Source organism: Terrapene carolina, unplaced genomic scaffold, assembly GCF_002925995.2.
Source record: "Terrapene carolina triunguis isolate 2854851 unplaced genomic scaffold, T_m_triunguis-2.0 Scaffold33715, whole genome shotgun sequence".
In the NCBI taxonomy this organism is placed as follows: domain Eukaryota; kingdom Metazoa; phylum Chordata; order Testudines; family Emydidae; genus Terrapene; species Terrapene triunguis.
In genome coordinates this window covers 6482590-6498490 of record NW_020698066.1, presented here as the reverse complement: position 1 = coordinate 6498490, position 15901 = coordinate 6482590, and the positions used below count along the sequence as shown (strand labels likewise).

General features: G+C 41.5%; 1 protein-coding gene across 1 annotated transcript in view; it reads left to right on the top strand.

Annotated features, from left to right (window-relative positions):
- The window catches only part of LOC112117184 (acyloxyacyl hydrolase), a 111023-nt gene that overhangs the window by 16361 nt on the left and 78761 nt on the right, over positions 1-15901 (top strand). Inside the window, exons 3-5 of the mRNA XM_026663461.1 lie at positions 1319-1385; positions 2962-3061; positions 12933-12992. Coding sequence (XP_026519246.1) covers positions 1319-1385; positions 2962-3061; positions 12933-12992 — 227 coding nt within the window. The remainder of the gene's footprint in view (positions 1-1318; positions 1386-2961; positions 3062-12932; positions 12993-15901) is intronic.

Here is a 15901-nt window from a genome sequence, read left to right as displayed (position 1 = left end):
TGTTGGTTCTGATTCATCTGATTGGGTGAGGAAGGATAACTACTTTGATTGGTGGATCCTAAGTGTTTATTTGGGCACATTAAGACGGACGGGACAGAGATACATAGGAGTTTGGGGAACAGTGTTTAAGGGGGAGGTGACTGGAGACTTGGACATAGCTACTTTCTGGAGTCCTAGGAGTTGTGGGCTTTATTCTTGCTTCTGTATTTTGCCACATTCACCATATAGATACCTGTGTAAATGCACCTATATTTTAATGTCTGGCTATGAGTCGTGCTTCACTGCTTATTAATAAGCAAAAACTGATATCCAGTTGTTGATTACAAGATACAGGAGACTGGTTGGCATAACAGCCCCAATTGAGTAGTACAGCCCTGTTCAGCACAGCTCTTAAGCATGTGGTTAAAGTTAGGCACATGCTTAAGTGCTGTACTGAACAGAGATGCATTTGACAATATGTTCAAGTGCTTTGCTGAATCAGGTCTGAGTCCAATTATATGCAGGGAATACTCCCATTCCTCCACAGAACTACAAGATCAGACCCTAGTATTAGATTGTAACTGGATTCAAACTCAGGTTTCTCTCACAGCAGTGCACCGCTTTTCCCTCAAGGCTAAGAAGATAGTCCAAGTACTTGTCTTTTTCAGTAAATATGTTGCTAAAGTTTTTTTTTATAAACTGTATTTCTATGTGTATCCTTATTCATTCAACTTAAAAGAATGAGGTTTTAGTCAGTATTTAGAAAGGCCATAGTAATGTGAAAGATGAAAGGAAAAAGGAACACGATAGCTATTTGCCAAAGTATAATTATTCCTTCTGTTATTCATTGCAAAATTATTTCTATACTAGAGATGAGTTTTTTACCTGCATAAACACTTGAAGACACTAAGTAATTCTAGCAGTAATATGAACTCATACATCGTTTTCTGCACATTGATTTATCTGTTTTGCTTTCTTTTTGAGCTACAATATAAGATAACAAGTGCTTTGTCCTTAAACTGCTTAGAAGATGCTCTATAATAAATATTTTGATAATTCTTAGCACTTACATTATGCTATTCATCATCAATGCACTTAACAAACATTAATTCTCACAATAGTTCTGTATGACTCACCTACTGACACACAAAGAGTCAGAGCTTTGGTTAGAAGAATTTTCTGGTTCACAGTCATGTGCTCAAACCACTGACTGAGCACATGCCTTTCTCTAAAATAACCTGATATTTACATTGATAAAGCAAATCCTGCTGTGTTTCATGAGTTTGTAAAACTATCTTTAATTATGTTCCCCATTGTTTCAAAAATCTATGTTTTCCAGAAATACTGAACTTGCAAGGCATCTGTTATTTGGTAGCTGAGCTTTATGGACCAGAACTAATTAAACTGTAAGTACTAATTTTTCATCTAAAGTTTGCTTGTTTTGAAGGATTGTTTTTGGTTTTTAATGTACTGATGTATTGTCAGTGTGAAGTGTGGGGGTTCACTCTTCAAGTCCCATTAGTATGAGAGTGAGTATAACTCTTTTATATATATATGGTGTTCCAGAGAGACACTTGATTAGGTAGTTTTGGCAATAGACTGAAGTTAGCTGTTGTAAGGACCCAGGGACTAAAACCAGGTCTGCAGAGACTGGGATGGCTGATAGTCCCACAGCACCCCTGGAGGCCAGGCAGAGGCACAGCCAGGTAGCACAATGGAGAATAGGCGCCGCAGGAAGTCCCACCCAAAAGACTCAGAGTGACGATACCCCGAGGAACCTCTGATTGGCCAAGCAGTCTAATTAACCCCAGGAAAGTTGTCTGGGCAACCATACAGACTTTGGCCTGCTGCAACACCAGATTTTCCTTGATCTCAAGATCTCCTGTCTCCTAGTCCAGTCTGACTCTGACCCTGACATTTGCTTATGGAACCTGCTTGCTTGTGCTTCCTCCAGCTCCTGGCTAGCAACTACTGTTCCTGGTGAGCAGACCTCAGCCTGGCTGTGCCCTCTAGGCCAGACCACCTATGCTCCGGTCCCATACAGCTGTACCTGAATGAATTAATAAATACTATTGCTAGCTGCTACTACTAAGCATTTTTATAGACCTTTACATCTGTAAATCTCAAACCAGGTCCACCTGTCTTCGTTACCTTTTGAAATTCAGTCCATTTGGCTGTGGAAGAAATTTCTTGAACCAATGGTGTGTGGGGGAGATCATATAAGGGTCATACTATTTTAATCTCTTGTTCCCTAGCTTCCTTTTTTTACCTTAATGGGCTTTCTAACTGTCATCCTCTACTTGCTTCCAGCCCTTGACCTTGATTTGAGCACTTGGGAGCCCCACAAAGCAATTTAAATTCCTTTAAAAATAAATGTAGATCATTTATTCCTCTTTGCAAGTTCTCAAATTAATTAAATGAATGTTTGCTTTACTTTCTACTTCCTTAGGGCTTTTTTTTTTTTTTTTAAATCTAGCCTGGAAACCATGCTACAGAGCTAAGTAGTTCAGTAATCAAACATCTTGATTTAATTCTCTATAAACCCAGAGGTTTGTCCCAAAAGAAGGAAACACTCTTGGCACTTGTATCTGACTAGAGGTTTGAAGGATTTCTAGTTATTTTGTTGAGTCAGGGACTGAAAATTTGTACTAGCCAAATTGCATCTGGATTAACTTTATCCTTTAAATCTTTGTCACGTGTATGGTTGCTTGAAAATGAGTACAGTTATAATATATTTGATTATGGGGCAGTATGTAAAGCTCAGGGCTTCTTCGCCCTGGAATCTGGTTTTAAATGCTGAGTAAAATGCAATGGCAGAAAATAATTATGTTCAGGCAGCTACACTGAGCTGAGCTTAAAGACCATTATAAAATAAGTTAAGGGTCTTAGTATTCTGCATACTCATCCTTCCATTGCAGTAGTTTATATTTCCTAATACCCAGGAGAGCTTAATGGTCTTTGTTGTGCACCATTTCCCTTTAGGTTAAAGTATAAAATGAATGCTGATGTGGTATGCCGTTCCATTAAGCTGTGTAAACAGAATGCAGGACAACCGTTTTGTCATTTGTACCCTCCTCCAAAGGTAAGTTATGCTTGGATTTCTGAAATTACAGTGTAGAGGTCTGTTAAACTTGAATTGTACAATAGAAAGAAAGACGTTTGCAATCTTAATGCACTGAATTGCAAGCAGAAATACTTTAAATATGGACAGTTCCAGAAAGCTTTCAGTAGAATAAAGGGTACATGCGTACTATGTGTGATCCTGCTGTCTGTAGTACCAGATGTATGGTTATCAGTCTCCATTTATCACAGTGGGAATCTTAGAGATAAATTCTCATGCACCATTGTGTGTGAGTGTATTTGCCCTAGAATGAGTAAAATTCCTGGGTTTCATGTTATATATAAGTAAACATCCAGTTTTTCAAGTAAAAAACTAATACACACATACACAAACCCAAACTTTCAAACTTAGATGCCCAAAGTTAGGTACTTACATGCATATTTAAGCACCTAAATAGAAATGGTTTGATTTTTCAAAGGTGCTAAGCATGCCCATGTTCCATTGTCATCTGTGAGATATATTGGGTTGCTCAGCACAATTGAAAATCAATCCATATATTTAGGCAGCTGTTTTTGAAAATCTATAGAACCTTGGACAGAATTCAGAAATCTAAATCTGAGTGAAATGTTGTGCGTGGTCTCTGATCCAACGCCCACTAAAGTCAATCGGAGCCTTTCTATTGGCTTCAGTGGGCTTTGAATCAAGTCCAGAAGAAGCAAGCTGGCTTTAATTCTGTTGCTGTTTAGAAGGGGGAAAATAGAGGAGAGAGGGGCAACCTCATTCAGCTCCGGTGCTGTGCTGCCAAGACTTTATCAAAGTGGTTCCTTCAATAATATCCTGACTCTGCTGACAACTTGTTCTTTGGGTAAAATACCCCTTCCACCTTTCCACAAACTGCATCAATCCTATACTCCTCCTGCCTTCCTCCAAAAATCCACCAGTCCCATACTCTTCTCTACAAATAAATCCACCGTTGCTTCCACCCCGGCACCTGCCCCAGTATCTCCTGGATCACTGGGCTTTCCCCTCCCCAGCACTCACAGCAGCAATGGTGGTGTCAGTAGCTGCAGGGTTAGTGATAGTGCTGCAGCAGCAGTTTGGCCCTGCTTCCTTCTTTCTTGTGTGTTCCAGGAGCAGTGGGTAGGGAGGGACTATGTGGTGCATCCTCTATGCACTCCTAGCAACATTGGTGGGGCAGGCAGAAGGGCAGTTCCCTTCCAGAAGGTGCCGGGGCAATAGTTGATGCACCTGTAGTGGTCTAGATTTTTATCTGGATGGTGTGCCTGTACAGGGGAGGAAGGAGGAGCAAGAGCTTCCCTCGGACCTCTGCATGAGCAAGACTACCTTGGACCTAGGTCAGCAGCAAACACCTACCCTCTGGAACAAGGGGAAAGCAGGAGTGAACTAAAGAGAGCAGAGAAGTGTCTCCGAAAGCATAGTGCACCGTATACCCTAGGGCTGTACCTAAAGACTGTACCTACCCCTGAGCCAGCAGCAGTTGGGTTAGTTCCAGCCTCAGAGAAGGCTAAAAATTTTAACAAGCCAATATGGCCACAGTATATTTTGCCACTCCCTCCACCTAAAATAATGTATCCCTGTCCACCATTTTCACACTGCTATGCAGAGAGTCAGCCTAAGAACTCTGGGAGGGGTGATTTTGGGATACACCCACATTTAACTGACTTTTTGTATAAATAAGTGTGTGGGATGAAATCTGACCCATTGAAGTCAATGGCTATCCTCCCATTGACTTCAATAAGGCCAAGACTTCATCCTGTGTGTCTGCATATTTGATATTTGGTTCACCCCCACCAGTCTCCTACAGCAGAAGTGGAACCCTTCTGCCTGCCTCTTCCAACCCTAGAGAGCTGTTCACATTGATTACATTTTTCAGACTAAATCGTCAAACAAAATGGCTGGAAACTTTTCTTAAAAGTCAAGATTTGGCCCAGCCCAGTGTTATTTTGAGGCTCATGCAAATCCTCTCCAGCTCATCGGTGTTTGCTATTACTCTTTCTGACAGACTCCATTTGTCTCTCATCACCAGCTAGGCAGATCAATTAACAAAGAGGTTTTTCCTCCCGAACTTTTCCCCTGAATCTTTAACTATTTGGATGCCCCAAGAAACTACCGAATGGAGGAGGGGAAGGTGTTTCATTTAGAAACCGTGCTCTAATGGCTGATAAATTGCCCACGGTAATTCTGTGACAAGTAACACTGCTTAAAGACGAATTGTGGGTGAAAACTTTAATATGCAGTCAGGGACTCAGATGCATAAAACCCAGTTTACCTCACATTTGCTCCTTCAGTTTGTAGTTTGATTGATCATTTCAGTTATATGAGCGTGCAAATGTTGGCTAAGTTCCCTGCCAAGTGTTTGAACATGATTTTAATACTAATGACTGTTTCGTTCAACTCTACTGATTTTCAGGTACATCATTTATGCATTTGGATGCACGCTTTCCCAGGGTTAGTGCAATATTTGTACTGGCAAAGTGAATGCAATAAATATGTAGTTGCTTTTCTTTATAGGACAGCATAATTTTTGTTTTTAATTACCTTTATGACAACAAATATTAATGGCACTTTGATGTTTAACAGTTTTTTCAATCAATAATTTTCATTTTTGGTAATGTTGATATTTATAAATGAACATGTTGCTGTACCAAGGGCAAATGTGCTCCGCAAATAAAACTCACTGTTCCAACAAATTAACATAAATTAAATTTTGTGCTAACCCTCCTGTAGCCATTAATGCTCCCTGATTATTATAGGAGACTCAGATAATTATGATTAAAAATACTGCTTTCTTCATGAAGCGTGAAATTCACTTAGCAGAGCAGGAGCTGTAGAATGTCCCAGAACAGTGGAACCAACTCTGTGTGGGTGGATGGCCATGGAGTGATTGTGCGGGGGAACTACCCATTTACTCTATGTAGTGGAACTGGGGGAGAGAGAAGGGGAAGGTGGCATGCTTTTCAAAGCTGCTCAAGGGATTTTGACACTGAGTCCCTATTAAAATAGGAGATGACTGTCTAAAGCCCCGTGCTGTCTTTTGGAAATCTCCTTATCTTAGTTATATACTGTGAAAACAAGAGGATTCCATGCCCATCCATTCATTATTGTACATTTCAGAGAATACTTTAGCAGCCCTGTAGCAAATCTGTATTGTGAGGCCTGTGAGGAGAATGGGCTCTTAGGATCTGGTATCCATTATTCTTTTTTGACTTGGTGAAAGCAATATGGATCAAAGTCAGAGGAAATACGCAAGCTGTGGTGTAGACTTATCTACACCCACTTACTGATGGGTTAGCCATTCTAAGTTCATAAAACTTACATACTTAGGAACCAGGTGATGGTGTAAATTAAAGCTTAGTAGTATGTTGTGAGGGACTCTTTGTCTGCTTTCCAGCACTGCTTTTAAAATGTTTCATGTCTGCATCCACTGCAGCTCAGTGTCTTTATCCAACATTGCTTGTCAGGGTTCTTGGTCTTTGAGAATTAAGTATAGGCAATACTAGAAAAGGTTTGCCAGTTTAGCTGTACCAGAAACCTTCCTCTTGTAGATGCAACTTATACTAGCATAAAAGTGCTTTTGATGGTATAGCTAGTACCAGTTCCCCCAGTGAAATAAGCTATTCTATCAAAAGCACTTTTATGCCAGTATAATAGTATTTACACTAGGACTTTTTCCAGTATAGAAACGTTGCAAAAAAAAATCATACCCCTAATTGACATTATTGTACCAACAAAAGTTTCGAGAGTAGACCTGGCCTCACACTTCTGATCTGAATACTATAATTATTACTCCTTCTCCAAGTGACACAGATTGATTTGCCAGAAATCTCAATAATATTGAAGGGAGTTAAGTGATTCTGACTTAACAGAATTTTTTGACAGGTGAATGAGACCAACAACGTAGCCTGTCATTTGTATTGGAATGGAAACTCTGTGGCCCATTGGCGTGTCGATACATAAGTGAAACAGGGACCTGATGCAAAGGATAGATAAGAACAAAGAAATTAATGGAAACAGGTTACTCTGCAAGCTGTAGTGTTTGATTGTTTCAGGCAACTTCAGATCCTTGTGTGCACCCTGCTTCTGTCCACGAGAGAAATTCTGGATTGTACCTGATTCAGTATCCAGACTACCCAAATCACTAGGAATACAAATCACTCAAGTGGAGAGAGAACTTTTATATGTGTTCTGGCGAGGACATTCTCACTTAGTTTGTGGCTAGTTCTCAGAGTTTCAGACTTGACATGCTAAGAGGAAATCAAATGTATATGAAAGAAGCAAATATTAAACAGAGCAAAACACAAAAATGTCCCACAAAATCTTCTTTACTTGTTCACCTATCTCCTCAGGTGTAAGTGTGAATTGTTATAGTTAGGGGTGGGACTGATCCAAGCCCCTTGATCTGAATGCCTCTGAACTCTGGGTGAAGCCTAACAGAGAGTGCACAGTTTGAGCAGTAACTCATTCCTGCTCCACCTCACTTAGCTACAACTTGTTGGAAATAAATGAAACACAAAAACCACAAAGAAAAAAGTAGTTCGTTCCCCAGGTGGTTCTCCACTTTTGTTGATACCTGTCATTACTACCATAAGTGTGGAGTTAGCAAAGAGCGCGGGTGCGCACACACACACACACATATGTATATGTATATATGTGTGTGTGTGTGTGTGTGTATAATATGTACACAGCTTCCCTCAAGCAGAATCCCAAAGCACTTCACAGTCACACTGAAGTGCAGACTCTTCCCAGGTGAGAGGGCGGTACTTAGGAAGGCGACTGGCATACGGCATGCTACATAATACAGCAAAAGTGCATAGGGCAAGAAAAGGAAAGGACACCATGGCAATTCTCTGCTCTTACAAAAAAGTGACACAAAACCTTTAATCCAGAGAACACAAAACCACCGTCTCCTCCAAAAGAAACTATTGCCACCACCATAAACATGGAGCCTATCCTCGACTCCCCCTGCTACCCTACCACACACAAGGCTGCAGTAACTTCCATAATCAGAGTAGACAGAGGACAACTGGACTCAGCATTTTGTGGAAAGACAGTTTTTCCCATATAAAACGAGGTGTCAAGGCTGTATGCCCACTTTGAACTTTAGGGTACAAGTGTGGGGGCCTGCATGAGGACTTCTAAGCTTAACTACCAGCTTAGTTCTGGTCCGCTGCCACCATTCCCTTCCCTGGGAAGCTTTTAGAAACCTCTCACCAATTCCCTGGTGAATACAGATCCAAACTCCTTGGATCTTAAAACAAGGAGAAATTGACCCTTCCCCCCTCCTTCCTTTCACCAACTCCTGGTGAATACAGATCCAAACCCCCTTGGATCTTAAAACAAGGAGAAATCAATCAGGTTCTTAAAAAGAAGGCTTTTAATTAAAGAAAAAATTATCTCTGTAAAATCAGTATGGAAAATAACTTTACAGGGTAATCAAACTTAAAGAGCTCAGAGGGCCCCCCTCTGTCTTAAGTTCAAAGTACAGCAAACAAAGATAAACACTCTAGTAAAAGGTACATTTACAAGTTGAGAAAACAAAGTAAAACTAAGACGCCTTGCCTGGCTTTTTACTTACAAGTTTGAAATATGAGAGACTTGTTTAGAAAGATGGGGAGAACCTGGATTGATGTCTGGTCCCTCTCAGTCCCAAGAGCGAACAACAACCTTAAACAAAGAGCACACCAAAGCCTTTCCCCCTCCAAGATTTGAAAGTATCTTGTCCCCTTATTGGTTGTTTGGGTCAGGTGTCAGCCAGGTTACCCGAGCTTCTTAACCCTTTACAGGTAAAAGGATTTTGGAGTCTCTGGCCAGGAGGGATTTTATAGTACTATACACAGGAGAGCTGTTACCCTTCCCTTTATAGTTATGACACGAGGGTCAGGGGATTAACAGGCCGAAATCTGCTGAAAGAAATTGGGTGCATTCTAGTGGCAATATTTATTCAGAATAACTATTGCAAATGGGAGATGCATGTATGTATTTGAGGACAGAATTTGGCCAATGGGAAGAAACTGGGCAACATTATCATGGCTCCTTATTGGCACCTCTTGTGTACTTGTTATACGCTACAACCAATATTTTTTAAAGATTGTCTTAGAATAAAAGCACCATAGTGCTCATGCTGTAGGCAGAATAATGTTGCCTAGAAAAATCTACACAAAGAACAACCTTTGCTTTGAGAGAGAGTCTTCTGATAGTTATTCTTATACTTAATTATTCCTCATATTGTTTGCCTTTAATTTTTGACCCTTAAATTTCTGAGTTAATTAATTTTGCTTTGATCAGTATCTACATCAAGTATAATGATAAGCTGAATTTTATCTCCAGCAAAAATGTTGATGGTCGTTTCTTGAAATGCAAATATATGCTGCTTAAAAATCCAGTCTAGCATCCCAGCCACTCAGTATGGCAACATCACTTGTTTTTTCTAGTGTTTTAAATCTGCTGCTTGGCCAAGGATGCTTTTCCCCACACTGGATTTCTATAACTCCGTCCAGATAAATATAAACTTGCATTGAACTTTTCTACTGAGCCTTCAAGCCCAGTGGATTTAAAGCTAGCAATTATGTTCTTATGGTGATTGTAAGAGGGATTGATAGGGCATAGTCAAAAGGAGCAGTTTGTCCTGACTAACCATTTTGATCAGCAGCAAAGCACTCACACAGTTGTGATCTGATAGTATAATTTTCCTTTCAGTTTGAAAACTGTTCAACATTAATTGATTTCTTAGTTCACTGATTCTTATAATTCACAGAAAGAAGGCAGGGATTCCTTCCACAGCAAGGTTAGTGGGGCATATGCTCAGCTCTTTCATTCCAAACGCGAATGACAAAGGCTGAGCGGATCAGGAGAATGTGCCCCTGACTGATATGACTGGTTATCAAAGATGGCCTAATAAAAGCAGAACAACACATGGGATTCATTGTAATTGTTGTGGAAGAGTATTATTTAAAAAGTAAGTTGTATAAAGGGTGGGTATTAAGATGTTGCTCTTATGAAAGTTCACAAATTTGTCTTAAGTTCTGGGCCTGTCCTGCAAGCAATCTGCAGAGTCAATCTCCAAAGGCACCTTACAAAACTGAACCCCAATTACAGGGGTCTCTGACTTCGGTGAAATGTAAACTTGGAAGATCTTTCTCACATCAATATAGCTACCCTTTCCCCCCTACTGAAACTTTTTAATGTATTGACATTTTAATAGGTAAAAAATCAACATTTTCATACATAAAGGAAAGAGAGTATAAATATGTTCCAGAGTACACTGTCATTCACTAACGGAGATACCCTCTCCTCAGTATCCTGCATAAATCGGATTAATATTGTTTACAATAGAGGGGAGAACAGTTCCCCAATAGCTTAGCTACAGTGGCTTAGATTCTATTCTCAATTACACCCCAGTCAACACAATCAGTAGGGATATCCGAGTGTAACTACCCCCAGTGTGGTTCTTCTGTACAAGGACTGGGAAAGAATTCCCAAAGGTTGGGGGCGGGAGGGGAGGCTTCACACCACAGTATGGTGCAGAGGTCTACTCCATAGTGTCTCTCTGTGCTTCAGCATTCATGCAAGGGTTGGGGGCAGGGCTGAAAGATCTACTGTCTGAGGCCAGAGTATTTTTTTGTGCTGTGAGGGTGGCTTCTCAGCTGCTCCACTACCCACTTCCTTCTGCACTTTTCTCAGGCCAGTCTGTCTGGACTGAAGATTTTGGCGCAATGTAACCAAAATAAGAAAATGCATCTGGACAGATTCTATAAGGGAGGCACAAAATAGGTGTAAAATGAAACTGCAGGTATAAATTAGTTGTGGTCAATGGTGCACACCAGATTTTGGATTTTGCAAGGCTGAACAAGCAAAACAAGGGCCTGATCCAAAGATGCAATGAGCTCCCAGTGACTCTCAGTATCAAGCCCTAATATTAGGTGTAGTCCCAAGTGTAGTGTCAGAGTGCAGGTTTGACAAGCCAGGTTTGCTTCACAATGTATGTTGCAGATGCCTAGTCACAGATCTCTGTGACACACTACACACAGCAGGTGTTACAGATTAGTGGAGCTGCTGATAAGAACCTAGACATTGATAAAAACTAGACCCCTTGCTGTTTCCTTTTGTATCCAGACTGCCCGCTGTGTCCTAATAGTATTGCTGAATATTTGGCAGATCCTGGCTGTGAGAGCCAGTGTTGATGTGGATTTAACCTTCACAGAACATGGCATAGATTACCTCCTACTGCCATATGAGCAGGCCTCTGTATTACTGCTGTCATTCAAGTTCATGGTGCCTGATGAATGTGAATTCCCTTGTGAATGGGATTGGTTGGATAGATGGCCCAGTAATATTTCTTGTTCCAAAGAGTGACACTTCCACTGCAATTGGGGGTGGCTATGTGGGTCTTTGTGTGCTGCTGCCAAGTGTCAGGGATATTAGTGTAGTTGCATTTGACCCACTTGTACAAATGCAGGAGAGGCTTTTCTCCTCGACATGCCCTCTTTTTGGCCAATCTGTCCCTCTGTTCTGCTATTCCTCCCTGTGTAAGTAAATTTACTGCCTTTTGGACACCCACAGAATGCCTCATTAGAACATGTGCACGTGGATTGCGTCACAGGGTGACACTGGGCCTTTGAGAGGGAGCAGGGCCAGTGTACCTGTGCTTTATCAGCACACTCCAATTTGGCCAATTAAGAGGGATTTAAAGAGGGCACCTGGGTCCAAAGTAGGAAGGGCAGGGGAAGAGACCAAAGAAGGAGAGTCTGGGTGAATCAGGCCTAAGGGCGAGACAGAGAGAGAGCGAGAGAGAGAGAGCAGATCTGAGACCTGAGACTCTCCCCATCTGCTCCCTGAGAATAAGTGGAAAAGAAGTGGGAAGTTCTCTGGGAGTGACAGCCAGATGCCTCTGGAAGGGGGAGGCAGAGGGAAAGGGAGGGAGACTTGGTGGAAGAGAGATCCCATGAGTTGGAACCACAGGCTCCTGTGGAAAGCCCTGAGCCAGGGTCTGTAAGGAAAAGGATATTCCAGGGGAGCCAGCCTGGGGACCCAGAGCTCTATACCAGAGCCAGGAAGGACACGAGGCACCGAGCCTAGAAACAGGCTGGGAACAGGGCCCTGCGGGTGCGTTAAAGAGGATCCCCAAAGGGCAGAGGGACCTTTTTGTTTGGTGGAGACTTTTTAGTTTCAACTTTGGTATGCCAGAGGGGGTTGTGTTTGTTGTGACTTGGCCAGAGGGCTAAGTAGAGTGACCAGATGTCCCAATTTTATAGGGACAGTCCCAATTTTGGGGCTTTTTCTTATATAGGCACCTATTACCCCCCACCCCCATCCCAATTTTTCACACTTGCCCTCTGGTCACCCTAGGGCTAAGCCACATCTCCAGCACAAATTGGTGTGTGGAGAGCTGAGGAGATCGACCTCTGGGAGGGAAACTGAGGCAAAGAGTACTGGCAGAGCCACATTCAACCAACAGGGAACACTACAGAGCTATGACAGATGGCAAATCTGAACTGATTTGTTTTCTGGAGACTGGGTGGTTCTTGCATCCTTACATCCTAGTTCTGGCCATCTTGCATCCAACAAATAGATTGCACTTCTGTATGAGTTGTTGAATTTTGTCCACTGTCACTAAGACAGCGTAGCTAAGATATGAATCCCAAATTTTAAACTGAGCTGGACTTCATCTAAGAAAATAAATGATGCCCTGGAGTTTCATACATGGTGATTAGATAATTGATTATTAGTCCAATAAAAAGTAGTGAATGATTTATTTGTAGATCCATCCTTCATTTTTGTGCTATGACTAATGACAGAAAGAGAGAAAATATTTGGGGAAAAATATATACGTAATGCAAAATTGATATATTTTGTTTTTCTCTTGCTGTTTTAGATGGGGCTGAATAAGGCCGTAAGGAAAGCAAACAGGATTGTCAGGAATTCCACAGTTCTGGTAAGAAATAAGGGTCAAAAGGTATTTTACGTTGTGACTGCATTGATTAGGGATAGGTAGCCTCAATTTGCATAATTTCAAAACCGTTTGAACCTCATAAATTTGAAATGCTGACTCAGACTTTAGTATTTATTGGTTCTGCACTGTGGTTAGGTGAGACTGAATACAGGAATAAAGAAGGAGCAAAGAGAATATCTAGTGTAAAAATAGGTGGAAAATACAGCAGAATGAAAAACAAATGCAGAGAGACTGTATGGGAAAATAAAAGATAGAGCCAGCAAGACCAAAACTGTAATGAAAAGTAAAAGAGTCTAGATCCTCTCAAGCTGTAAATAGGTATAGCAGATTTATACATCAGCTCTGGTGCAGTACCATACTGGCACACAGTTGGTGCTAGATTAACTCTTCGATGATTCATCCATCCTTAATACATAGCATTTTTTTAAAAAGAGGAGAGGGGGAAATAAAAAAGCTAGAATTACTGTATATGAATAAAAACCTGCTGAGCTCTAATTAGTTTTATTAAGCCTGCCAACCTGATAATGGTTCAAGAAGCTCCCTGAACTCAGACTCAGTGCCCATGTTCAGATCCTCATCTGAGTGTTTACTGCAGCGTTATGCCTCATTATTATTTATTACTATGTTGTTTGCGTTTGTTTATGCACAACCCTATGCTGACAGCATCACTCATGTTGAATAGTGCTCACTCACACAAGTAACCTCATTGAACCCCATAGGGCCTCCGTGTGAGTGTAAGGGTGGCAAGAATCCAGGTAATAAACACAAAACACCATAACGCTGCAGTGCTTAGAAGTCGGCTTCAGTAGCCAGATGTCAGATGCTTTGGTTCAAATCCTATTTAGATTTCTTTACAGAAGCAGAAGTTTCCAGAGCCTGTCAGTTCTGTCCAGGGCTCTTCCTCCAGCTGGGTCTCCAGATCTGCTGCTGCTGCTCCAGCCCTGCCTAGTATCAGGGGGTAGCCGTGTTAGTCTGTATCCACAAAAACAACAAGGAGTCCGGTGGCACCTTAAAGACTAACAGATTTATTTGGGCATAAGCTTTCATGTGTAAAAAACCTCACTTCTTCAGATGCATGGAGTGAAAGTTACAGATGCAGGCATTAAATAATGACACATGAAGAGAAGGGAGTACCTCACAAGTGGAGAACCAGTGTTGACAGGGCCAGTTCGATCAGGGTGGATGTAGTCCACTCCCAATAATAGATGAGGAGGTGTCAATTCCAGGAGAGGCAAAGCTGCTTTTGTAATGAGCCAGCCACTCCCAGTCCCTATTCACGCCCAAATTAATGGTGTTAAGTTTGCAAATGAATTGTAGTTCTGCTGTTTCTCTTTGAAGTCTGTTTCTGAACTTTTTTTTGGTTCAAGAATGGTTACTTTTAAATCTGTTATAGAATGTCCAGGGAGATTGAAGTCTTCACCTACTGGCTTTTGAATGTTACCATTCCTGATGTCCAATTTGTGTCCATTTATTCTTTTACGTAGGGACTGTCCGGTTTGGCCAATGTGTGTTTCAGTTACACTTTTCTTCCTAACCCACCATCACTCCAACCTTTTCTGCATGTGCAGTCCTCTGGCTAGTAGAGATAGGCCTAAACCAAATCCCTGGATCTGAACACCCCTGCACCCATTTCTAATAGGTAGCAGCGAAAGGAAGTGCAACTTTTTTGCTGGTGGCTAGCTATGCCTTCAGTTTTATGAGTCAAGTAAGCCATGGAGTTTGCTTCCAATTTTCTTCAGGCATTTGATTACTGAACAAACATTTTTTGCTCTTTGCAAAGAAATTATTGATATTGTTTCTTCCTGAATCCTCACTGTGATGCTGCTCACAGGAATGAAAATTGAGATTCCTAATTAGCCATTGGGCTACTGCCAAACTGTGATGCCAAGGAAATAAATAATACACTAAATAAGGGCTTCAGCTCATGTGGAGCAGCAACAACAGGACCATGCTCATTATACTTTCCATTGAATATCATATTATTGATGGTCAAATATTTCCTCCCAAATTGCATGAAGTTTCTATTTTGAAATGTAGAAATGTAAAACTGTATGAGGTTTGGGGTTTAGTAATGCAGAGACCTCAGCCTGCTTAGTGTCAGGAGGAAAAAACATTTTAACCGTATATTAAAGACACAGGAGAAAAGAGTTAAAGCATTTGAAATGTAAAGTGCTAAGCAAGGCTTTCACTTTAAGAACATCCCTTGCTCACATTCCCTTTAGCTGGAGAGAACTTTTTGACAGTCTTTTACATGATATTAAAGAGGATGATAACTGTCCTTGAGGGGGAGGTCGGGGAAAGAGAAAAGGTTAGTTGAGAGGGACTGGAGCCATTGTTGCTGCGGCTGCTGTTAAAGTCCAATCCCATTTCTTAAAAGACAAAGCAAGACACACACACACAAGATGGGAGAGAAAAGAACAGCAAACATAGAAAACACAGTTTCTGTCTCTGGTGTTGACTCTCTCTTGCAATCTCACTGCTCAAGAAACACGTGCATGGAACACAGTCTTACTAGCCACTCCAAAACCTGGCAACTTGGGCCAGGATTGGGCTGTTTGGGGCATTGTTTTTATCTGCCTCTCTGGTCACAGGCTTACAATAGTGTTATGAAATATGCAATCTTGGCTGGCTAAGCCAGACTCTTATTAGATGGAAGGAAAAAGGAGAAGGATAGGCATGAGAAGAAATAAGGTGGGGAAAGAAAAGGACACACTGAGGAGAAAGGGAGTGAAAAAGTCTCACCTCCCAGGTGGTTGTCAGGATTTAGCTGCAGCTAGTGGAGGTGGTAATGTCATCTGGGTCCCTCTCTCTGGCCTAGTCTGGTCAGGACATGTCTCAGGATTAGGAAGAAGACAGCCCAGTGGTGACTGGGTCCCAGGAGACAGTGGTGG